This window comes from Clarias gariepinus, chromosome 4, assembly GCF_024256425.1.
Source record: "Clarias gariepinus isolate MV-2021 ecotype Netherlands chromosome 4, CGAR_prim_01v2, whole genome shotgun sequence".
In the NCBI taxonomy this organism is placed as follows: domain Eukaryota; kingdom Metazoa; phylum Chordata; class Actinopteri; order Siluriformes; family Clariidae; genus Clarias; species Clarias gariepinus.
Window position 1 is genome coordinate 14,882,495 of NC_071103.1, and position 26,600 is coordinate 14,909,094.

At 40.7% G+C, this 26,600-nt stretch overlaps 1 protein-coding gene across 1 annotated transcript; it reads right to left on the minus strand.

Moving 5' to 3' along the window:
- Nucleotides 1-217: 217 nt before the first annotated feature.
- Nucleotides 218-26,165, minus strand: sntb1 (syntrophin, basic 1). Its single transcript, XM_053494393.1, has 7 exons — nt 25,396-26,165; nt 16,147-16,366; nt 11,972-12,176; nt 8,708-8,844; nt 6,395-6,591; nt 606-793; nt 218-467 (listed from the first exon to the last, which is right to left on the minus strand). Exons 1-7 carry the CDS (start codon nt 25,901-25,903, stop codon nt 375-377), a joined length of 1,548 nt encoding a protein of 515 aa, XP_053350368.1. The 5' UTR covers nt 25,904-26,165; the 3' UTR covers nt 218-374.
- Between the last annotated feature and the right edge of the window lie 435 nt (nt 26,166-26,600).

The window sequence follows — 26,600 nt, forward strand, 5'->3', positions numbered from 1 at the left end:
TACAGAGGAGTCTCATTATCAGTCATGTTAAGTGCTTAATACTGCTCAATCAGATGAACTCTAAAGCAATATGTAGTACTTTGTGTATGGCTGATCACAAGTTAGTGTTCATTCTGAGTTTGATCCTTTTGTCTTAGCATCATCACTGGGTGTGGAATTGATTGTGTTTCACTCTAAAATAGATCAATCAGATCATTGCTTAAAAAAGTAATTGATGCATATTTACCACTGTACTTTATTTTTAGACATTTTTTCATTTTGTCCTGATCATACACAGAGAAACTCTGTCTCCCCCACCCCCAAAAAACCTCCCTTCCCCCGGGACTAACAGAGTCCTTGTGTGGGAGTTTCATTATACAGTTCAGAAGTTCATTTTAGGCCAATAAGCCCAGTCTGGAGATCTTCGCTGAAAGGAAGGAATGAAGAATGAAGACAATGGGTTTGGGACATGAGTGCAGGTCCAGCTGCTGTGAATAGAACAAACAACAAGCACATTATCTTAAAAGAAAGATTACTGATAGATCAAACATATGATAAGTGACACAAACAGGACAAGAGGAACCAAAAAGAAGGCGGGTAAAATAGATGAGGTTTATTTTACTCACAATTTCACCTTCTGTGCCTCGGAAATCCAAATAGAGCATCCGCACCCCATCATCTGAAGACATTCTTAGTTTTTCAAATGGGTAGCTGAATAGAGGGCGACCATGAGAAGGCTCTCCTTCGGGCAGGACGGAGAAGCCCAGCTCATAGTGAATGACCAGCCTGCAGTCCTGTCCCTTATACATGCAGCCTGGAACAGAGAGAGAGGTTTCATCTTAGAAAATACACAGATGGTCACTAAAGGCTCAGAGTTTTGTTTCTCTTGGATTGACCTATTTTGTAATAGACACACAGTTTTCAAAATCAATAAAGAAATTTATATCCAACTGTACGTACTAACTGACATTACAATGTGTTTGGAAATGTATTTCATGTATGTTAAACAGAACTGCTGAAGCTACTAAAAAAATTTACAACACTGATCACCGTAGAGTATTTGCTTTTGGTAACTACCACTCATTCCATCCCATAATGACCTGCGTCTCTTTTATACGTCCCCTTTTTCAGGTACCTCTTTCTATAATACTAATCAAACAAAGAGTGAAAGCATAGACTTTTAACCATTATACACATATGCATGCACATCAGTAAGTTACGTGTTTATGTACTTCCTTTTGCTACCCATGTGGGAAATCAAAATAAGCAGCTTAGCCCCTGCTTTCACTATACGTATTAACATCAAGTAAAGAGGAAGCGGTGTTGAATGAGTCAGAAGAATTCCAGAAACAAACTGAGTGTACCTTATAGTAGGGTCAAACCACGGAGTGGAAAAATGCAAGCAATGACTAGATACAGTACAGTAGGCAGTGTGAAAAGATGCAGATATTGCCTCCCCACTAAACACTGAGAAGTAAAGACATTTGCAGGTGTGCTGCTGTGGTATCTGGCATCAAGACTTGATCAGCAGGTTCTTTATGTCTTGATGTGACGTTATGCCCCCATGAATTGGACTTGTCTGTCCAGTACATCCCACAGATCCTTGGTCAGATAGAAAGCTTGAAAATCTGGTGGCCTAGTAAACACCTTGAACTCTGTCACATTCCTTAAAATCTGGAGTGACAGGGAGGAAAAAATACAACCTCACTCATCAGGGAACCCATGCAAATAGCGGTCATGCCATTAAGACGTGTACTTGGACTTCATCAGTATTTAAGTAGGTGGCGCATGTTGAAGTAACATCTATATGAATGCCAAGACCAGTAGGTTTCCCAGCAGAACATTGCCCAAAGCATCACACTGCATCACACGGCTGGCTGTCTCCTTCCCACAGTCAATGCAAGTAAGCTTTGTGCACGCACCTGGCTGTTTACATGAGCACGTACACAGCACGCTGCAATGCACTATGCATTTTCAAACCTTTTTATCAGAGCTACAGTAGCTCTTCTGTGGGATTGAACAACAGAAGCTAACTTTACTCAGTGACCCTTGGGCACCCATGATTCGGTCATTGGTTCACCAGTCGTCCTGACCACCGCATACTGGGAACACCCTATAAGACCTGCCGTTTTGGAGATGCTTTGACCCAGTTGTCCACCCAGCACAACTTGGCCGAGGTTAAAGTAGCTCAGGTTATGCCTATTGTTTCTGCCTAATTTATCCTCCTCTTGCCGCGTGAGAGTGTAACAATCATTGGTATTCACAGCCCCTCGAAGTGACTTTTATGTTATGGCTGATGTTTATGACAATATTAACAAAATGTCCCAAGACCTTTTCTCTCCTGTTAGTAAACTGTGAGCATCGCCATCTTCGTTACAGAAGCCCAGGGTTCAAGTCCTCAGCCAAAGGTGTCCTTAAATCTGTTCACCCTCAGTGCCTGGATGAATGGCGAGGGTTTCATCAGGAAGGGGAAAAAAATAAAATAAAATAAATTTACTATCTGCTGTTGTGACCCCCAAATGAAAGCAGTTGGAAGAAGACAAGGATAAAAATACAATTTTCTAATGTGCTCTGTAACACTATTCCATAGTTTTGGGTTGATGCAAAAGAAATATCTTCCACCAGCTGAGCTGTGACTAATCCTTTAGACCAACAATAGTGTCCAAAGAGTGTTGAGTAAATGTATAGAACTGCACATTCTTCCAGTTCCAAGCTATGTAGAAATCATGTCATTCATTTGCGATGGCTAGAAGCAAAGAAATTCCATGTCTCGGCCTTTAAACAGCAAACGCAGTTAATTAGAAGCCTGAACTCAACTATTGCAAACATTTAACCTGCCAAGTGGAGGTCATGATGCCTGTTGGTCAGATTTCCAGCCAACTTTTTTTGTATGGGCTGTTTTGCAGCCGGGAAATTTCTAATACCTTTAAGCTACTGATGTTATCGATTCGCTGCCCATCTTCATCAACTATGAAGCGCGTATCACTGACGCCAGTAAGAATGCAATTTCAATCCACTCTAGGCAAAACTGTCTAGACGTCATAAGCAGGGGCCTATTAAAATGCATCAAAAAGGTTAAGCGTATTGAAAGTATAAAAAACTTTACTTGTACAGTTAAATACAATACCTAAAATCACACTTTTGATGGTAACTTCAAACAACTCCAGGTGTACTGTACTGTACCCGTGTCCATCCTCCATTATAAAGCATAACATTTCTTCTCCAAGAGTGAGAACAGTCTGAGATTAGACAATGCCAATGGCAGACTTGTGTATTACAAATCACTTTAAAACATAACTCTATTACATATCACTGTAAAGCAGACGGAATCCCGCAGTGACTGACGAATGCTTCTAAAGTATTTCAAACCCATTCTGCCTTTGTTTTGGGTCTTATAATAGCCTTTAAACGTACTTTAATATTTTTACAACAGAGTAATCTACTCTTTATAAAATATCCAAGATAAACATAAGAGAATAGTTTATTAAACTAAAAGGCTCTTAACATTTCAATAAAGTTCCGAAATACGCTACTATTTTCCCTTAGCGGAGTTGTTTACTAGATACTGTACGCTAAGCACAAAAAAGTATCTGTAATGAATCCAAAAATGCCTCTTTTGAAAAGCCAAGGAGGTTCATGTTCTCTCCTCTCTCTCTCTCTCTCGTTTATCTCTTTCTACTTGACAATACTGTAACCTTACTCCTGACCTAAAAGCCTGACTGAGGCTTTCCCACACACTCGCTTCACACACTGTTGTTTTCATCTTCACAAAAAGAGACTCCATTGAGGCATGGCCAGAGAAAAGGAATCTCCTTCGTTTAGCCAGAGCGGGGCTTTACATCACACCCGGCTTTGCTGTAATGCCAAGACTTATGGCCCTAGACATTTGTGTCCTCAAGTCTAAATGACTATTTGGTGACCAGTTCGGGTTGTCAGTGGTTTTTATTTTTGGGACACTTTTAACGGGATAGGAGTGCATATGGAGAAAAGGTGTCACCTAAATATTTTTTTCAATACCTCCTCTCTATAATAAACACACACTAACTTTATTTAAACCATAGTGTTTAGAAGTTCTTCAATAAATACATCCATCAGAAACCTCTGTAGTCCAACTGTTGACTGTGGAGGCCAATGATGACCATTGTCTCTCAACATAGTCTTCATCACAAGCCATGCATTTGCACTGTCGTTGAACCCAAACAAATCGTCTTTGTCACACTGCATGGTTTGTCTTGAATGCTAGCTTCCCCTTCTTTAAAAATCCATCTGTGCACATTGCTCTTGTCAATCGTGTCATCTCTGTAAACATGTCATCTTTGCAGCTTTCTGTGGATGCCAGACAGCCTGCACCCCTCCTTCATCAAGAACTCAATGACGGGAGAACAGGAAAAAGATTTGCTCTACGTGCATGTGCAATTTAAACGACTTACGTCAGTTAGTAAAAAAAAATTTTTTAAACGTAGTCCCGCCCTTGTAAATGAAATAAAATTGGTTAAAAACTTGAACAAAAAAAAAGAATGAACAAAACTGTTCACAGTAAATGAAAATAACCTCTAAAAATTCATCCTAGTTGGTCATTACTTTGAATGGGTCAGGGCTTGTATTAGTCACAGATTGAATATTATAATCAGATAAGGATAAAATTTGAGAAAAACAAGCCATGGGCAGCTTAAAGGTCCTTCTCTGAGCTAACAGAATTAAATCTTGCATAACAGCCAACACTGTAATTCAAAAAAGGTTACTGAGCTGAATTTGAAATATGGTTAAAAACTATATGGACATCAGAGCCACATAAAATGTTCCCAAATATGCCAGAGAGGTTGGAGGCTGAAAGTAAGATTACAGTAAACGCAGATGAACACACTTCAAATGACAAACATCTCAGAGCATGCAAAGTTCCAACCTTGAGGCAGAAGATCACATTCTGTTCCATTCCTCTTAGCCAAGAACAGAAATCTGAGGCTTTAATGGGGAAAAATGATGCCTGTCTAATAAATCTAATTTCAGAATTTGACCCTGTGTTGTATTCACAGTGCAAACTGGTGGAGGTGATGTAACGCTTTGGGGAATGTTCTTATGACACACTTTGGTCTGTGGATATCAATCGAGCATTGTTTGAATTCCACAACTAGTCTGAGTATTGTTGATATCCATATGCATCCCAAACTGGTTTCCCGTGAGCGTGAACATGACTTCAGTGAACTTCATTAACCTTAAGAGATCCCAATCAGCACTTTTGGATTGTTGCAAAACCAGGGAGAAACAGCATGGATGAAGACACATCTGCAGCAGTTGAACCAGAGGCTCATGGGAATGTTTCCAACATTTTGTGGGGTTAAGTGTTCTTTATATACAAGAGAGCTATTTATAGACTGATTCTCATAACGATAAATTTTGCCTGTTAAATATCTTACATTTATGCTTTTTTTTCGGATTCATTTTACAAGACGACAGTCACTGCACCAGCACAGTGTATACCACAGTTACGCCTGCACAATCTGCACTCTCTGCATCTCCTGACTCGCTCACTTGCTGATAAATCATGATTAAAGGCACAAATCTGCTTTTGTAAGAAAACTAGAAAGAATGCTATTGAAACTAGTTTCAGAATTACTGCTCTCAGTGCAGCTGGGTTCAATTTTTAGTTCCCTTATAAAAGAATTAATCTTTAAAGTAAAACTGAAAAAAAAAAAACCAAGCCAAAAACCCTCCTAAAGTCATGGTGATCTCCATGGTCTCACATGCTTCTAATCGCTCTGAGCTTAGGGAACGGTCCAGCACTTTATTTCCTGAGACGCTTTGGTCTGTACCATTTGCTAACTGCAGAGAGACCACACAGGAACAGAGACCACTCTAAACATACTAGCTTTCCCTTTTATGTGTTTGATTCGAATGACGCACATTATCCTGCAACCAAATGACCCGTCGTGCTCTGGGGAATTCTAGTCTATCTGTGGTCTCACAAGAAAAACACCACCCTTTAACCAGTTGTATCTGATTTCTTTTAAATAAATTCCACAGCAATGCATATGGTTTATTCCAAACTAAAGAAACAAGAGGTCATTAATAGAATTCAGTGTTTATGTTGTTGCCATCATTTCTCTAAAACTTGTCACTAAATAGTGATTTAGAAAGAAAATATTGTGCAAAAAAAAGGAAAAAAAGATGAACTGGAAATGTAAATGTGTGGCTAAAAATCTTAATGATGTGAACTGCTAATCTTCTCAAAAATTACCCGAATTTCGACATTATTCTGAACAGAAGGAGGATAGGGAAAATCCTCGAGTGAATCTTGCACATTATGTGGATTGGAACTGGCCTAAATAAACTGAGCGTACTTTTTCTCTGAACAGTGCAGCAAAAGCCTAAAAAAAAAAAAAAAAAAAAAACATCTTCCCGTCAGGGCCGTACTTACTGGTAGTCACTTCTTTAATCATCTCAGCAGCGGAGTGGCAGCCAGTGACAATATGTCTGGTCCACAGAGACAGGTCTTTACAGGTCTCGGCTCGGAAAACGTGGGTCTCGATGCCCAGCCTAGTGCCCGTGCGTGTAGCGAAGGATAATTCCCCACCTGGCTTGGGTGACCCTCTGTCTGGACCAGAGTGTACCAATCTGAAAGCATGTAATTGAAGTAAAAGGGTTTAGCACCTCAAACTAAATGTCGAATGGAGAATAACTTATTTTATTCTACAGCAGCACCGCTTAAACAAGACAGCCTACTCTTTATTAAGCATAGAACATAGACTAATACATAAAAAATTACAAAAAAAAAAATAAAAAACATGTAAAAAGGCCTCATTATTAAAAAAAATAATAGAAAATACTTAGGAGAAAAAAAATCACAATTTTATAAGCAGATACATTGATCTCCTGCAAACCACAACACTGTACAGATTGCCCAGGTCATACTGTTCACACCATGAATACACCTTAAAGCCCCTAATCTCTTCCTTGGAGCATATTATTTAATAACTTCTAAGAACTTTACAGTTACTCAGGCGAAGCGAACACGAAAGGCATTCAGTTCAATGCGTAAGGAACGTGAGGACCCAGTGAAGACGTCCGTGTCCCCTCGGAATGTATCTTTGAGTACAGAGAGGTGATTTGGTGACTACAGCTCCATGCCCAGGTTGTTGCTATACGTCCTCAATCTTAAACTATTTTGTACTATTATTATTACACGTACAAGTGCAGGGAACTTCCTGTCATAGCTGCGAGCACTGATGCATGAGATTTAGGTTATTTAAAGCTAAATGAACTCAAAGAAATTGTGACCTTAGTGCTATGAGGTTCTATCTGGGTGAAGAGCTATTTGCATTATGAGAAATGGGCCACTTCAGCTAGCAAAACTAAAAAAAAAATTTGCATTAACATTTAAAGGCATACACTGTATTTTAAAATGTATATAAATTTCTGATACAGTTTTGATAGTTTAAAAAAAATTTAGTCATGAAATAATTGCAAATATGAACAAAGAAAGTAATATTAAAAGTATTAAGTCGAAATAATGAAAATAAAAATAAAATAAAAACAACTACATCATATTTCACATTGTAAATTCTGAAGACTTTTTTCAAATATGATTTTATGTGAATGGTTACATTGTAAAATACATTAGAACATACGCGTGTCTGTGGAACCATGCAAACATGAAATATACAAGGAGTGTTTAAATTAAACTGGGACTAGTGATGGAATTTGTCCAGAATGAAGGAGTAAATTCGACTGACATTTACAGAAGACTTCAAGCAAAGTACGGTTATGAGCCGCAGTTAAACTTTTGAATGGTGCAAAGGTTTTAAAGGTCTGTGAATGATGATCCTGTGAACCTTCTGAGAGTGGAAAGCCTGATCTTGCGGAAGAGACGCGTCTGTCTGTGGGAACTGTGCACATAATCCTTCACAAACCCGTCCCCTGTACAGTCATGACAGGGCCATTTCAACATGTTTAGAATGATAAAGGAGTTCCTAGGAGGCCGGTTTCAGACGTGAAGCAGGCGATCTGATCATAGCCCTGCATACTGAGAAAATCTTAATGGTATCCAAGCACTAGTGAAATGCTGAGTGCATTAGTGTAGAAAGGGATTATATAGAAAAATACATCTCTTATAACTGTCTTCTGTTATTCTGCACAATGAAAAATATCCTGTTTGAGAGGCAAAAAAAGGCAAATAATACCTCAGGAGAAAAACATTCCACTATTGAAGATATTGAAGGTTAATAGATTTTCAGCCAATAAACCCAGGTAAAGTCTTTTAATACTGAAGCCATCAAATGTGTCCAGAGACAGTGAGTGCTGCCCTGGAAATTCTATAAATATTAGAGACATACCATCTGGGGTCTTGAGCAGGCTTTCGCTTCATAAAGTGAATTTCCACTGAAAATTGTAGCTTAGAGTTACATTCACTCATTTCACAAAACTGGCCCGATGTGAAGAAAGAAGCTCTTGGCAGATGCAGGTGGAAGCAGTGTGACTGTGGACTGGCATTCAGCTCAGCTGGCACAAAGGCTGTGGTTTCTGGGTGAGTCTGTAATGCTGGATAAAATGTGTGCAAGAGTGTGAGAGATGCCATTGGGCAAGCAGAACGTGTTGAGTTATCTAGTGGAGTCTGTTGTTTCTGGACAAGTTGTTGTGTACGTGTCAGTTTCTGGGGAAACATGAATTATGACCATGTGCGCTTCCATACACGATATCTCACAGAAGGTGTGTGTGTGTGTGTGTGTAATACCGTGTAGAAAGTAGAGGGTATGTGTGCGCCGGGTTCAGCCTGTTCTCCTTCATACGTGTCATGCTGTCATATAGCATGAGGTCTTTGTCGGTCACCGCGACCACCACCGGCTTCCAGCGTGGCCTCTCGCTCTCCGTCTGGAACACAAACACAGCCACAGAGATGGAAATTATTCATTATTTCCTCTATTTGTCCAAGATGTTCGGACAGAAATGTCCAAACAAACAACCTATGTTCAACGGATGGCATTCAAAAGCCTATGGATGACGAATCTCTGGATCGTCTGGATTGGTGAATTTTTTATTCTTTTTTAAATTATTCACTATTCATGCGTTCTTGAAGATTAATAACGGCTTAACTGATTCAGAGACATGGTGGATACGGAAAGCCTTGGACATCAGGCTGCAGTGCATGCTGAATGAGTATTTAATGTGTAACATGAACGTGATGCGTCTCTTTCATTTATGTGAGAGATTCCTTGATGATTCTCATCAAAGCAGCGATCCTCTGTGGGAACCGCTCAAGGCGAGGCACAGCTGGCTACAGTACCCGTTTTCCGACGAATTAAAACCTCCGACTGCGAGCTTGCTTCTTCTTGGCAGCTATGATGAGTAAATTATTTCTCTAAGTGCTTGTCTAATAACACATTTATAAATCTAGCGTAGGGTACCAACTGTAAATCTAGAGGACTGCATGAACTGTGAATGACTCACCCTATCAAAAATGATGGTTAACCACATCACCCACTGGCCTGGAAAAGAAAATTAACCAGCACTGCTGTAAAAACTTGTAGCACAGAAAAATAATCGGCCTTGCGCAAAGAAAAAAAAAAAATAGCAAAATTGAATTCTTTGAAAAATTACCTGATATAGCCTGGCCTACTCAAATCACCACAAATCACCAGTGCACTCTTTACAGGGGAAGCTAAAAAGAGACACTGGCTGGGCACAACACACACACACATAAGTTGCAAAGGGAACTAGGTTACAGTCCTCGGGCCCTCGATGCATTGGCGGCTTCTCTCCCCTAATAATTATTCATCAGGAGCCTGACAGCTCAGTAATAAGAGACAGTAAGAGGGAGATCATTAAAAAGCAGTGGTTGGCCAGACAGCTTATGGCATGGTGAAGGCCCGAGCGTTACATTACCTACCTCTTCCAGGCCACAGTTAAGAGAGTCATCAAAAGAAGAGCCAAAGATGGAGGCAAACATGCGGCCAAGCTGGTAGCAGCTGCTAAACTGTGGGTTGAAGAGATTGGTGAGGAGGATACGGGTGGAACCGGATGTGTATTTGAATTCCTAACGGTCAGTAAGGTGCGTGTTGCAATCGGGTACCTCATTGGTTAAGGCGTTGGACTACTGATTGGAAGGTCCCAGGTTCAAATCCCAGCACCACCAGGTTGCCACAGTTACCCCTCAACTAATCGAATGTATAATTAGAAGAAAAGGAATTCGCTATAGATAAGTGTTTCTGCCAAATACTGTAAATGTAATGCAAGCGCTGGGGGATTTCCTCAAATTAACGAAACAGGCAGCACGTCGCTGAGGACTTCTCTCGTAGCGAAAGCCTCAAATATCTCATCAGAGCGATAATTAGCACTTAACAGATTAAGTGGGAAAACGAACGCCCCGTGTCTGCGCGTGTGATTTGTTAGAAGCATGCTCGGCAAGTGAGAGATGTACATTTTCTTTCCTAAACCAACAAACGGATCTGCATGTTGATCGATCCCAAGCGAAAAAATAATTGTGAGCTGTAGAGCTCTTGTAAAGGTACAAAGTTTTGCTTTGTTTATTTCTGATATTGCGAGCAGCCATGCTGATCTGACGCCGCGCGGAGGCAGATTTGAGAAGCAAACCCTGAATTAATTTTGTGGAATTTGATGTCACAAAATGCCATTTTGTCAAGTTCAGTTCAATGAGCTGTGCGAAACAGTGCCAGTGCAATCACAGTGAGAAAATACTGCAAATAATGTTCAAAAACATCCTTTAGATATCAAACAATTTGGTAGCATACTGTAGGTATGTTTGTTTTTGCATTGCTCATTCTAAAGGGAATAACAGCCAGTTTGTCCCTGTTTACACTCGCTCATCTTCTAGACCACTTTATCCTGTATTCAGGGTCGTGGGGGCCTGGAGCCTATCCCGGGGGGGGGCACCCTGGAGAGGGTGCCAATCCATCGCAGGACGCGCACACACCCACCCACCCACACACACACACACACACACACACAGTTACACAATGTGGGAACGTCAGTTAGTCTAATCCGCATGTCTTTGGACTGTGGGAGGAAACCGGAGTCCCCGGAGGAAACCCACCAAGGGAGAACATGCAAACTCCATGTACACAGAGACGGGAATCAATCCGGGCCGGGAATCGAATCCGGACCCTGGAGGTGCAGCAAGGTGACAGTGCTAACCACTACACCACCCTGCCGCCTAGTTAAATTTACAATGAGTTAAAATATTTTTCATGACTTTTTCTCACTTCACTGTACTTAAAACATATTACTTGCATACAAACACTTAATAACTGAGGTACGTACCGAACCGTGACTTTCACATACTATTACACCTCTAGCAGAGAGATAAACCAGACTCCACCACCCCCAGCCCTTTCTCCCCCTTTGTTATTTTTTACTCAGTTTTGTAGAATACAGCCAGCAGGTTTTAATCAGTTTTGAACTTTGCCCATACAGGGTTCTCTTTAGAAATACTTCCTTCCTGATTCCTGCTGATGAGTCAAACTCTGTACATAATCCTTTATAGCCAGTGGGATACGAGTTAAAGAAGAGCTCGGGGACTCGACTTCTAACAAGCACATCAGAATGCAGTGCTGGTGTCATTTTTTTTCTTTCTTAAAAAAAGAAATTAAAAAAAACTTCACTCACAAGGCTTTAAAATCCACTTCATCTCCATTTCTGTACTATTGTACTATAATTAACTAATTAGTTTCCTTCCTGTGCGCTACGCTCGTTCCATCTCTCCCCTCCACGCTGCAGCGCGTCGCAGTGAAGAACGCGGATCCTCTCGGTCATTACATCCAGCACCTTTCTAGCGATTAAACTCAAACTGAGTGCGCAGTAATGAATCCTATTATGTCACAACATTAACATCCGCTCTGAATCACATCACGTCGGTGGTCCCTGGTTGCTTTCTGCTTTGCATGCCGCTAAAAGAATACAACAGAAATCTGTCTCCTGTAAATAGAAAGCTATTCTTCCTTTACATAGCTAACGTCTCTTTGTACACAACGCTAGAACTAACCTTTTCTGCCAGCCAGCCGAGGTGGCGTATCTCATGACTTGTCCCGATTCCATTCCTGGCTGCTTGGCTGAGTTCAGACATCACCTTGTTCATGATGTTATTGGTAGCAGACTGCATGGACTCGAACCAGGCCTGAGCTGAGCTGGAGTCTGAACACCTCAACACCACCGTGTGCCTGGCGTCGGGAGAGTGGAGCTCCAAGTGCCTGCGGAACGGACAGACGAGAAACACAGCTCACCATTACACCTGTCAGCTTTCTACACATTTAATACATGTGTACTATGAGCACTGTTTTACCCCCGAATCTTCCATTCCATAAACAAACATAGGGTTTCTTGAAAGGCGGTTATGTTGAATGGACTCCTCTAGCTTTCGACATTTCGAGGACGACATTAGTTTTAGTGCATCAGCTCCCAGATTAAAACGGAAAAGAACTGGATAGTTCTGCTTTAGAGGTAAAACTATTTTGCATTTGGCGTGATGGTGGTCCAGCGGTGGTCCAGAGGTGCGATCCCTGGTTTACTTGAAGGTGTTGGTCTGGGCTTCACTTCAACTTTGGGCCTAGTGCTGCTTAATCAGGACTAGTGCTGCATAATCAACCGCATAAAAATCTAAATCACGATATGGACCTGTGCAATCATCGAACCTCAAAAGGCTATTTTACAGGTAACATTTGTGTAGTCGGGGAATGAGTTACAGTTTGACAATTATTTAATTGTTTATTAACTTTTTGTAACCATTTTGAGGTGATAAATACTGGAACACATCTTCTTGATGAAATCACATTTTTATAACAGCACAGTATACGAAGGCCATCAATTAGTTATATCTTTACAAACTTGTGTGTGTGCTTTGTGAGTTTGGGGAAGTCTCACATATGGGTGTGATAGTACGGTCTCTACAAACTTTTTCCATATTAGTTTTTCTGATGCCGCAGCAAAGGTGGGTCATAGACTTTTGTAGGACTGAAACTAGGTTAGGTTTATGATTTTCTCTTGCGCTTACAGCCTTGCAAAAAGCGCAGTGCTAAAAAATGACAAAGATGCTGTTTGCTAATATGCCACACTTCACATGTCCACCTGAATTTTCTCCAGATTTGCTGGTTTCGTTCCACTGTTCAGAACCCATGACAGCTGGTGAATTGTTAATGCAGGTGTGAATGTGTGTGAATGTAGTGTCCTGCAGTGGCACATCTCGAGCCCAGTATTCTCAGGAAAAACTCCACTAAGAATGAATAACAGTGACTGATTAAACTGAAGGCAGCCTGATGGCTTAGTGGTAAGTGGTTCCTTCGATCTGTGTGCATGGAGTTTGCATGTTCTCCCCGTGCTTGATGGGTTTCCCCAAGGAACTCCGGTTTCCTCCCACAGTCCTAAGACCTGCAGATTAGGCTAATTGCCGTTCCCAAATTGCCCATAGTCTGTGAATGAGTGTGTGCCCTATGAATGATTGGCACCCTAACCAGGGTGTACCCCGCCTCATGCCTGAAGTCTCCTGGGATAGGCTCCAGGCCCTGGCGATGATAATGGAAAGTGAGTAAACTGCCTTGTGATTGGAATTCAAAATCAATCTGAGGTTTGTTTCATATTAAATGAAAGGAAATACATTCCCTGAAGACTTATCCAAGTGGAAGCTGTAGAAAGAATTGTACAATTTTGACAAAGGACATGAATTTGGGATTTAATACCCTCAGGTATTACCTTTTTATGAAACGCAGTAAATCAGCCGAGCATCACGGTGAGTACAGTGATCCATGCCTTATTCATACATCATATCTCGTACGAGATCACCTATGCAGCAAGTTACATGATCATTTCCAGCTGTTCCATGCTGGTAAAAATAGTTCTTTATTAAGATGAAGAGTTGAGAGGCTGGGTGGGAACAGAAACCTAAAAGGAGCTCGATGGTGCGTTTGTGTCTGTCTGCGGGACAGCGGGGTTTGGACCAGGCCCAAGGAGTTCTCTCCCATTCAGCCAGATGTGGGAAATCTCAAGGCAATTGGGCATGTTCGAGCCATATATAGGATGGTAATGTTTTTAATGCTTTTTGTGGTTACGGACGAGGTTTACATTTTCTAACCGTGGTAAGCACCATGTAAGCCACCTCAGTCTTTCCATTCTATAATAATACTAATAACCGATCATTAAGAATAAAACCCAGGCTTGTAAAAGCCTGCAACTGCAGATAAAAACGCATTGGGGAAAAAAAAATCTTGGTAAATGGTGTAACTTATTTCTGGAGGGGGAGTCAAATTATCCATCATTATCTCGAACTCTGATGTCATACTCAATGGGTTTAAATATAAGAGATGCTATTTTTAAAAGATGCCACAGACACAAGCGGGAAGAGGAAGCCTGGGATAAATCTGTCGGCAGACGCTCCTCCTGTCCCGTCTCCCGTCCAAATTCATTTCTCCTACACAAAACAGCTGGGTAGATTTCCACATCGGCTTCACGGCACAGAGAAGAATCTGATGAGGTGTACGGTGACGGCAAGTAGGTCACGTTCGTGAGGTATTTCTTCCAGGTAGGTCTGCTGCCAAAAAGTTTTATAGCAATCTTCATGTAAGCTTTGGCAGGAGACGGGCTTGTCCGTAGGGACGATGCGTCTCCGCGGGAATGTTGATGGGTGTAAATTGGAATAAGACAGGATGAGTGTGGTTGACCCTGCTGTCAGCTGTGGAGGAAGGAAGATGGATGACATAGCGTGGTAGGGGCAGGGGAAAGTCTCTCGGTCTCAGTTACCACAAGAGGATACTCACTCGTTCCACACATGCAAGACAGTATGGGACATGATACTGTTCATTTATTCAGGTTCAGTAACCGAGCTCTCCTGATCAGGGTCGTGGGAATACATGCTGAATGAGCAGTCAGTCTATCAGAGTATATAAAATGTTAAAGATAAGATAATGAGTTCGAGATAAAGAGGATCTGACTATGAGAACGGAATCTTGTGGTGAGAAAGTTTCCAACAAAAAAAAAAAAAAAAAAAAGTCCACAATAGGTAAAAAAATATTGTTGTAACAGAAAGATCTTTTTATAACCGTCTCAGCTGTGGAACATTACTTCCTCCCAGACTTCCTGTGCACAGTCTGGTTAATCAAAGACAAACCACAATGCACATTTTCCTAACTATGACTTCACTATAATCAAAACATGTTTTGGTGAGTGTGGTTGACTAATTGGGCAGAAAGTAGCAGCCTTGCACAGACTGCTGAACTTTGATGCCGTGCTCCTCATCTCATCACTGTCAGTCGGATGAGGGTCGACGCCGAAATACGAGCACATAAGCACTTTGTTCAATTTACACTGGCGGGAGGCAGCGAGATAAGAGCGAAGATAAGAGGTGTGTGTTGGCTTGCAGTCAGCAAGCGTATATTCACCTTTCCAGTAATTACCGCATACTACTAATATTGACACAGCGGCACGAAGAAACTCAGGGCAAGTCTTATCTTATCGACGCTTCCCTTTGTGGACCGCAAAAGGAGAGACGCACGAGGGGCATTCAAGTCAAACCATCACTTTTGATTTGAGTTATGAGAGTAAAATGTTCTATATAATCTCGTATTTAACTAACGTACTTATCCAGTGTTCCCATGATCTGTCTGTCTGCTTCATGTCTGAAATGCTGGTCTCCCAGGAACTCCTTTAATGCCCCATTAATGGGTGTGGTGGAACGGAAAATGTGGGAATACCTCCCAGCTGAGTTGTGGTGTTGGTGAATTTGAGTTCATTCCCAGAGACAGATGCAAGTTGGTAACAAGTTATCCATGATTTTATACATTTTTCATGCCTTCCACTCGCTGAATTTTTACAGGAACCACTGCCTTGTGCTTGTAGACACATCGTCATTCATGGATGTTCGGCCTCCTTTAAAAACATTTGCACCCTTCACATATGGTACTGCAGGTAGGAGTCTCATCACCGTACTGTGCCTAAAGGCTTCTGTAAATGTCAATCGGTCATTACACCTTCAATCAAGGAAAATTTCATCACGAGTCCCGGTTTGACTTGAACGCCCGTTGTAGAGAGAGCTAATCATACTAAGAATCTAAAGTTATATAACTATGACTTTTCATACTTTGGTATACGTATTTCCGTGCATTTACACTTTAATTAGATTTATAACAGTTTTCTACACATGTGGTGCGTTTCTGAATGCCACTGCAAATTTACCTGTTTTCAGGATCAGGTGCAGTCATAGCCTGTGTGACGTAACACATTTTAAGTGGGATGTATCTGCAGTCTCCCTGCAGCGACAGTGAAGGCGGGCTGGGGGGCAGTTCGCAGGGGGGGCTGCCGAGCCGCGGCGATTCGGGTGGCGCCGTCTCCCATCCGATCTCTGCCACTGGAGAACCCTTTTTCACATACGGTGTGGCTTCTCTCATGTACTTCACTGTGACCAAAGAAAAACAAAACAGCTGCTGTTAGTTCACATAAACCGTCGCATGACAAAGCAGTGGTGCGACTATTAAGGAAATCAAAACTTTATACCGAGATGTGAAACTTGCCTTGAGTTACATCCGGTTTCAGGGCATGTAGGTAAATTTCCATATGCTTTTTATATCTTTTTATATCTCATGTTCAGATCAGAGGAACAAGATAAATATTTAGTAAGAACCTTAAGATAAATAAAGACCTGTTGTGATGAAATGCATTAGTTTTAAAATGAGTAAAATGCCTCAGATTGTTTAAAGCTGGTATTACAAACTCTAAGGGTGGGATCCTAACCTACAGTATACTGTCTTAATCACAGTTACTACATTTACTTAGTATGAATACAAAGTCTCTTGCTCTAGGCATGCTTCAAAAACAGAAGTCATGAATGGGATATAATAGCAGAACGAAATACAAAATATATATATATATATATTGTACAGAGAATTGAGACTTTTCAAATGTATATAATAAAGTGAATACAGCGATTAATTCCTTTGAAAGAATAAACTTTCTTTCAGCCGCCCCCGCCAAAGGATCGCTACAGCAAACCATCCGATCCGCAAACAACTTGTTACAGGTTCTTACGTCAGATGTTTTTCCCGATGGAACCTTTTCATTTTTCTAACCGGGCGTAGGACTGGCACTGCATACGGGGCGTGGCAACCACTGACGATGGGGCTTAAACCCGGATCCTGGGATTCCCATAGCAACAACCTCGAGCCTAAGCCGCTTGTTAGTGAATATTTTTTTCAATATTTGAGATGTTTTTATCAAAAGACGCTATTGAGCATGATGTAATCTCCACTACAAGCTAGAAAATTCTATCTTAATCAGCAGCAGCTTACTGGTCACTGAAAATACAGTTGACATTTACATGGACATAAATGTTCAAATAATAATAATAATGGGAAGATTAATCAATCAGGATAAATACGCATCATACAGTATAATCACCTCAGTCGGAACAATCTGACCTGACTGGAATCAATTGGCAGTCGGAATGAAAGGGCTGGTGTAAACCTTTGGTAATACGTTCAACAGGTAAATATTAGTCATGTAAACACTTGATCCCATCGTTTCTTCTTTGGTGGTGTGAATATAATCTTCCAGCGCGTTTGCTACACATTAGGCCACAGTTGTAAATAAGGAACCTGTTCTTAATCTGTTTTGCCTGGTTAAATGAAGGTAAAAAAAAAAAAAAAAACATTAGGTGACACGAGTTCCAGGAAGGGACATTTTGCTTCCATTCCAGATCGGAAAACTATATACTATAAGAACAACTCTCTCCCAATAATCTTTGCTTGAGACTTTCATTCCCTGGGTCTCTGGCTGAGGAAGGTGCACCGATTGGCTTATACTTCACACATAGTAAAGCATCCAACCAATCACAGATGAGGCTGAATTCTTGTAACGAATCATAAAATGGAACCTTTAAGATTCCTTTAAAATCAGGAAAAAAACACTTCTTCTAATTGTGTTATATTTCCGACAGAATAAAGGATCACTTTCCACGTGTCAAAGACGTTAATGCTCTGAGCATGTACATGCACATCCTATTTAGATGTGGATAAGCATACATGTAAACATGTAAATTTAACTCTGTAACCAGACTGATTTAAATCAGATTGAAATATTGTCCCTTTGAGCCTAGCTACTGACACCGTTGATGGCTCTAGTCTGTAATAAACAAGTCAGACTGAAACCACAGGGACCAGTGAAAAACCTTCTGGTTTGGACACGCCTCATTGTGGTCATATAAGCAGCAAAAATATATAAAAAATGAAGAAACTTAAAAAGTCATTAAATGGTAAAATCAGTTTTTTAAATGAATTCAAGGCATTTGTATTCAGGTACCTTTTAAATGTATAATGTTTACAGGATTCCACAGCACTCCTATGAGCATGAGTGCTTTACTGTATATTTACAATCGTTTGACGTCAGAGTCAATATGAAAGTTGTTGACTCAATTTTGTTAAGCAAACATCGTTCCTGACAGCTACAAAAAGGACGCGGTGAGTTTACATACACCAAGCTTATTCAGGGAAATTAACAAGAACTGACAGCTACAAACCGTTGGCGAGGGCGTCTAAGGTGCACACAACGAGTGTTTGAACAGGGTTTTCAGCACATGTGGAGCGGTGGAACCTTTAAATGACGTGGTGGGAATCTTTATCACATGACCAAGATCTCGCAATTAATAACATATAAGTATCGTAGGTATTAGACATCTGGGAACCTAATGACGCGATTCACTTTGAATCATATCTGTGAATCATATATTGTAAGTAACTTGGTTCTTATCGGTTTATTTCCACAACCCACCTATTTTTGGTTCCAGGAAGAGCACTTGCTATATTTAAAACTTTAATTGTCATGGAAAAAAATTAGTCTGAATCTTTTTCCATTTAAGCTTTCAGATCAAATTCTTTTTTAACAGATATTCTCCCAGTCACGATATATTGAATCTCTAATGGTGCAATAAACAAAAGTACAACAGAGTGAAAGGTATACCCTAGAAGAAACAGGATGAGTGAATTATTCCAGTTTCAGTCATTGAGTGATTACCGTGGGTAAAAAACGCAAGTGAAACAAGTGCGGCATAAGAGGCCAATCTATATTGATTGCTTTTGACTGAATTGAATTTGATCTTTGCTATTAGAAGAGCAAGCTCTATAAACATTGTTGACTTGTTCCACGAGCCTTGCTAAAAGTCATTAATGCAGAATTTTTCAAGACCGAAGACAACAATACGTGAAATAATCGATTATTTATCCCATGCCTTATTAATTTTCCTCTAGTTAACGAAAAAAGCCTCAAGCTGCACATTCGACTGTCAGAACGAAACCTACTGAGATGTGGAACTGCGTTTCAAATGGAAGTGCAGGCTAAAATTGCATGCTTTTACCTCGCACTTAAACCAGAACTGTCAGAAACCCCAGGCCACAGCGGCGCTGCTGGAAGTGACATCATCATCAATGCACTCACGAATGTATTCCATACAGGAGTCTGGACTGCACCGTTTGCACAGCGGGGGGAAAGGATTTAACATCTGTTAGGGCTTCTTTTATTTATTTTTTTTTACATTTTTAAGTGTTCAATGAAAATGCTTGAGGCTGAAGAACCTGTTGCTTTGTATATACAAGTAGACAAACTAAAAGCGCAGGGTGGGAGGAAAGCTGTCGGCCCGGCAGCATAAGCACACAGTAAACAGAACTGGTTTTATTTCAAAGTAATTTTAATCCGCGGTAACATTTTCTGCTTGGTGTACAGTAGAAACCTCAGGACTTCCTCAATGCTTTATAAGGCTAATAAAGTACAGTCCCTTCTTCGGGTTATGTTAAAAATCGTTATGTTAAATGCATGTTTGCTTAAATGAAGTGTTAATGTTTATGATTGTTAACTATAAAAAGATCAGTATGTGTTGTATAAAATATAAAAAATAAAGCAGAGTCATAAGGCTATCTTTATTGAAATAAGCCAATGACAAGTTTTCTGCACAGTAACACGTCCTGAGACAAACTGACGTTGGTTAACGCTGTTAAGCACGTTTTACAAAAAACTGTCTCTTATGAAGTGGATTTTTGTATTTTTATTTATACATATGTATTATTTTCATTATATATTCATTTTAACGTCCTCTGGTCCGTGGCGACACGGTGGCTTAATGGTTAGTCACCATGCACCTCCAGCTCATGGGTTTGATCCTTGTCTCTGGGTCTGTGTGCATGTTCTCCCCAAGCTTGTTGAGTTTCCTCTGAGTTTTTCGGTTTCCGCCCACAGTCCAAAGGCATGCGCTTGTGAACGGGCGTGGGATTATGTGTGTCTACGATGAATTCGCACCCCATCCAGGGTGTACCAAAGAACCGCCTTGTGCCCCTGGAACAGGTTCTGCGACTCTGCATACAGGACAAAGCCATAAAGACAATGAGTGAGTGAGTGAGTGATCGCGGGTCCTTGATCCACCATCGTCTCTTCCTGGACTCGCATGGAATCTTAGGAGAGGTTGGGTCGTGAAGAATACACCACTGCACCCTGTGTTTTTAGAACAAAGAAGGCTGTATTGCAGCCCTGAAATTGAGACAAAACGGTGGTCTCCTAATCCTATGCTTTTAACCAACCATCCCTTTGAACAATTTCTTTAATAGTTATCGCCGATGTGTCTTTCCCAGTATATAACTTTATTATATGGTGTTTATGACTTCATGAATTATCTACATGCATTAAGAAGCATCAACAGCATGGTCCCTAGTGGTCTAACAGTAAGCACACGCCGTTCTCACTGCTGTGACCAGAGGTCAAGTCCTGCTCGCGCTGACGGCTTAATATTAATTTGCCGTTTTCGCAACCGTATCTTAGAGGCTTTGGGTTTAAATCCGAATGCAGATAAAGTCAGTGCATTAGGCCTCTTGTGTAAGTGTAGAAAGTATAGAAAAGCTAAAGTAAGAAGCTAGCATTTTGTCTTAACATCATTCAGTGTCCTTGTGCTTAAGGAAGACTTCAAATAAAATTGCTATAAGCCAACAACTGCAAGAAAGCTTGTTAGTAGCTTCAGCTTCAGAGGCTGTGGGTTTGCAGAATAAATCATTTCTGTGCCTGCATCTATCAATGTCAGCGTGAGCGCGGCAGAGGTATTAGTGGTGGTTTAGGTGGGTAGAATAAAACAGAATGTGAAATGTGAAGCCTCATTCTCAGTTTTGTCACCGCTGTATTACTTGTCAGACTGTGACAAAATAAATGTTCAGCTGCGTTTGTCTTACGCTGTTCGACATCATCATAAATTAATCCATTAAGACAGGATGTCATTTTTCAATGTCAATGTGCTTTCAGTAAGTGAAATCATTCTTTAGCTTTATTGTTTCATGCTTTCTTTGTAAAAGCTTTCAAAACAGAGTCACAACACAGCTTTGTAAACTTTTTCTTCTTTTATTTTTTTTGATTCATTTTGTTAAAAGGACAGTGGAAAGTCTGCCTATGTTTTCCCTTGAGGACAAGAACCATGGCTTCACTTTCAGAACTCTTCATCTGTCAATTATTTATCTGGTGTATCCTGGACTGTCTGTTGGAAAGTTAAAGTAAGAGCAGGGTGATCGAGTGGCACACTTTGGCTCATGTAAAGCACTGCAGCAGATCCAAAACAGAGCTCTGTAAAAACTCCGTAAAGTGACTCTGTACTTTTTTTTTTTCTTTTTTTCTTTTTTTTTTTTTTTTAAACAAACAATTGTGGTTTTCCGTGGAAGTCAATCACTACCTTTCGGTGAATCATTTTCCTGAGAGCAGCTCATGAGGGGAAAAAAGTGAAATTTTCACACATTCATTTTAATCACTGAGGAGTGAAGAAATGAACTGACGTTTCGTTTTTTTACCTTTTTTTTAAAGGATAAGTGCAAAGGTTTAAAGAAAAGATAAAAAGAAACAAGTGTCTCTGCTTGAAGTTCACAACAGATGTCACATCCGCTCAAAGTACATCATGCTAGTCTAAAGTGTTAAAACAAAGTAGTACTATGAAACAAAGCATACCCACATCAAACATGCTGTATTCAAAGCCTTAAGATTCTCACTTACAGTTAAGCTTTAACAGTTAATCGGTGTCACCATTCAGTCATTGTAGATGCTCTTTTCATTTTTCATTGTAGCACTGTTTTTATGCTTTGAAAATCTTGGCCCAATCCTAAGCCTTCCCTTTATTCTCTTTGGCCTTCTCTCTGTAGTCCTGACTTTGCCCCATGCAAATCACTTTATCCTTTCACTGTCCATTTGCAGATGATTGTGGCTCATCATCTAACGGCTAAACAGCTCTGACGTCCACAGACACACATTCACACGGAGTGAATGAAACCCAAGCAAACATATCCTGCAGCTTTATCAGGCTAAAGTTGTTGCCAGTGCATCACATTTTTATTACTAATCTTATTACTGTACGTGTGCCAGGGGTTTCAACGTGCATCCCTGTTTCACATCTACATGCCCAGATTCTTTCCTTTTACTAAAAGAATTCCATGACCCTGGTCCTATTAACTTTTTTTTAAGGGATAATTATTTATTAGACAATAGAGAGCATTGTGGCTAAGCAAACACACACACAGAATCCACCTATTGACCCCTAGGTGTACTTATAACCGGCACGTCCTACCTAGTCATTAGAGTTGATTTGATTTGTGGAGAATGGCAGGCTTTGTCTGCGCATGAAAAAAAGGCACTCATCAAGCCCTGAGTGGAAAAACGCTAATTTGACATATAGTCTGTTTGGATGCACAATATCTCAGAGCAACAAAAGACTCCTTGTGTGAGCCCTAATTGAAGATCGAGGTTCTTTTTTCCACTGAAAAGAAGAGACAAATCAGCAATAGTGGGGATTGGGTACATTGTAAAAAAACAACGGAGAGAAAGACAGAGAGAGAGAGAGAGAGAGAGAGAGAGAGAAACTTTGGGGTGTGGTAAAAACACCAAAATCAATGTGCAAACACTGCTAACAGGACACAACTCCCTCGTTTAAACAAGAAGATCCTTCGGGTACAATTATCCTTCCATGGAACACTCAGTGGAAAAAAATGTCAACACCTGATGGGTTTGTAGTTCTACAGCCTCTCCCTTCTATAGATCTACTCATTTGCTTCTAATTATACAACATTTGGCCTTCATCTTGACAATAGACTATAAGGAGTCTTTTTTTTCAAAATCTTATTTCTTATATTAACATTTTAAATGAATAATATAGCACTCTATGGATTTCACTTAGTTTTTAATGATTACATTTTGATAGTGTGACCCCTGCACAATTGTTATTAATCTGGACATTTAGGCCACTTTCAACAGAACAGAAATTGTTCTAGACTAAAACTTGAACCTCTCTATATAAAGCAAACCATTACAAGCAAAAACTTCTTTTTTCATTTCAGATAAAAATTTACTATATCTACACCATTTTTGCCAAAATGTTCCTCGTGTCATAAAAGTTTTTTCAGAACTACATAAAAATACATAAAACTGCCTAGACCAATCAAATAACAGACATTACGCACTTCATTTATGTGTTTTCTAGTAGCATTTTCATTTAGGCCTGACACCTCGAGGAGCATTTTATTGCAGCTTAACCATCTTCAAGAAGTGGAAATAGTTTATACAAATTGACTTAATGGTATTGGTGTACTTTAAAATATGCAGCTGTGGTTTGACCACGGGTTCGAGGAGTTAGCAGTTCTTGTACTCTGTTCGTGTTCTGTATTCTTCCTAACCAAAGTACTTACAGTACGTACATTACAGATTAAAAAAACAACAACATAGGATTAGATAAGAGGCTGTCCACGTGGATTCATAAGGTGAAAAGCAAATTGGGTTTTAATTATAAAAGTGCCTCTATTCTGAATAGCTTTTTCCCTAATAAAAATTTCATATCTGGCCTATGCTTTTGTGCAGAGTGCGTTTAAATGCATACGTTCAACAAGTCAGACAGAAAAGTAAATCTGTTCTGATCTGATCCCCATGGCAACTAAGCAAATTCCTGAATAAAAGGAAATAAAACAAAATGAATGATTAGTCTTCAGATCATGTGGAAACACTCCCTGAAGTATGCTTTTTTTTCTCTCCCAACAGCATGCTGCCTGATGAATCACTCAGGGCCAGACAGACACACCACCGTCAACGCATCTGGTCATCAGATTGTGACTAAACAATGAGCAGGACACATCTGTGTTCACTGAACCACAAGGGAAAGACCAGGTGCGGAACGACGCTGTTTCCTGCACAATGTTACAAAGCTCAAGGCCAGCAGCGGTCAACACGGAACAATATGGCAGAATGACTGACAGTGTGGAAATGATTAACACGTCGTTTCTGCACGGCTTTCATGCTGAACGCTGTAATATGCCAGTAAAAAATATATATATTAAAAAAAATATATATATATTTATATACATACATATACATACACTAGGAACAAAGTTTATAAAGTTTTAAAGCTTTAACACTTGATTTGAATAGTCAAATAAGGAGATCTTTTGCACTGCTTTACATACATAATCCTTTCTAAAACACAATTAGATACACATCAGCTAATTTCACTGTGCATAGGGAACAGGGATGAAAGCTGCCTGAAACACAATGCAACAATGCAAACAATATAATCTTCTTGAGTCTAATCTAATATAATCTCATTGAACTTTTTCATGGTAGACATTTTTATCCTGCATAATGCTATGGCTAATGACAACCTGATTCCACTGTGGAATTTAAGCAAAACCAAATCAGTTTTCTTCAATGCAATTGCAAAATCTAATTTCGATGACCTCTTTTCAACTACTTACTACATGCCCCAGCGTTCACTGACCCCATGCTCTCGGCATGCAAGCCATAATTTAACACGTGCATCTGCGGAGTGAGTTCACCTGTCACAACATGGGTTGTTCCCAAATGACTGATGAGGTGCATTACTAGAACTCCAACACAATTCCTTTGGAGCACTCACAGAGGCTGCATTCTGTCTTACTTTAAACAAACATGAGCCGTATGATAAAAATCTGGAGGATGTGGCCGTACCTGGCTCAGATGTTACTAACTGAAACAAACTGGACCACCTGGGGTTTTCTGTGCACCTCTTTGCTGGAACGCTTATGAGACTATCAAATGCATGCACACAAAAACTAACATGGCCTCTGGGGATAGGGCTGCGCAACAGCTCATTTATTATTCAGTTATTTTGATATTGCAATGCCAATATTGCAGTAGGGTGTTATATTTAATTCAAAAAATTCTAAAATTATTCATTTGTTCAGACAAACAGTATTGCACAGGAGTGCTGAAGTGAGGGATCTGATGCAGCATACAGCAAAAGGGTTTGAGGTGTAAATAATAGGCTATACAATTATTCATGTAAGAAATAGAAAGATGAATGATTCATATTGCATCTTTAAAAAATAACTTCAAACAACTGAATTCGTTAGAAATAAACTTATTTTTCCCAACAACTTTTCTTTTTCCCCCTCTCCATACCTTCTAGAGTGACCACACGGCCGGCTCGCTTTAAGCACTGCACAGCCTCGTCGTGCGTGGCGTCGCGCAGGTTCACGCTGTTCACCGACAGGATCGCGTCCCCCACGTAAAGCGCGTGCGTCTGGTCGGCGGCTAGCCCTTTGAAGATCTTGCTGATGAGTATCGGCATCTTGTTCTCCTTCCCTCCTTTGATGCTGATGCCCAGGCCGCCGACGTCCTGCTTCACGACCCTTACGCACCGCTTCTTGTTGGCGATGGCCTCTGGCACGCGCTCGGGCGAGTCTGCTCCAGGACCGGTCCTCGCACCGGTCTCGGGACTGTCGGGACTCGCGCGCGACCCGTTAGCCACTCCGTTCACGTCGCCGCTTCCGTCTGCGTCCTCGCAGCTCAGCGCGAGCGCCTCGTCGCTCAGCTCGGCCAGCACCCGGTGCCATCGCTCCCGCACAAGCACTTCCAAAAATCCACTTTTCTGAACGCGCATGCCGGAAGCCGCCGACGCTACCGCCATCTTTGGAGCATTTCTGACTATTAAAAAGAATCGTTTTGACGCGACTTGATCCTCACTCCGAACTCACGAGCGCTTTGGGAAAGTTTCAGCGCGCCTCTGGTGCATACTTGCTGGAGCGTTTCTCCACTCCGACAAACACACACACACTCACTCACACCCACACCATATCCGTGTTGGGTGGAGCAGCGGTATGGGATGTGTCCTATTAGCCCGGGCGAATTGTAGGAGCGCGCGAGGCGGGTACGGTTGCCTCTCCGGAAATGTAAAGACATGAGCGCGAGACCTTTAAATGAAAACATTTGTAGTAGTAACGGACGATTCACTAAAGAGTCGACTCTTATGTTCGACTCTCTCGATTCGGAAACACGAGCGAAAGTTTTGCCACTTGTGCTGTTTGTTTTTCATTGTCAACACATTTCTTTTCGTCTACCCAGTGTAAATTATTATAGTCTGAAGATTACTGTGAATAGGAAATGTGACCTGGATCTATCACGCAGGAGTGCAATTCTGTTTATGACATTACTTGTGTATTTTTTAGCCTTAACCTTTAAAAGGTTAAAGCTAAAAAATAAGCTGAGCAGCTTTAATCAGCACTGTATTCAGTGATATTATTATTTCAGGTTGAAGCCAACGTACATGTCTGCCTGCAGCAGAACTTTCTGCCTAACTTAATAATACAAAGAATTAGTATCTTAAA

Coding starts and splice junctions, on each gene's coding strand:
- sntb1 (XM_053494393.1), bottom strand. CDS start 25,903: ATGGCGGTAGCGTCGGCGGCTTCCGGCATGCGCGTTCAGAAAAGTGGA. Junction 16,367..25,395: donor CCGTGTGGTCACTCTAGAAG/GTATGGAGAGGG, acceptor CTTTGGTCACAG/TGAAGTACATGAGAGAAGCC. Junction 12,177..16,146: donor GCACCTGATCCTGAAAACAG/GTAAATTTGCAG, acceptor TCCGTTCCGCAG/GCACTTGGAGCTCCACTCTC.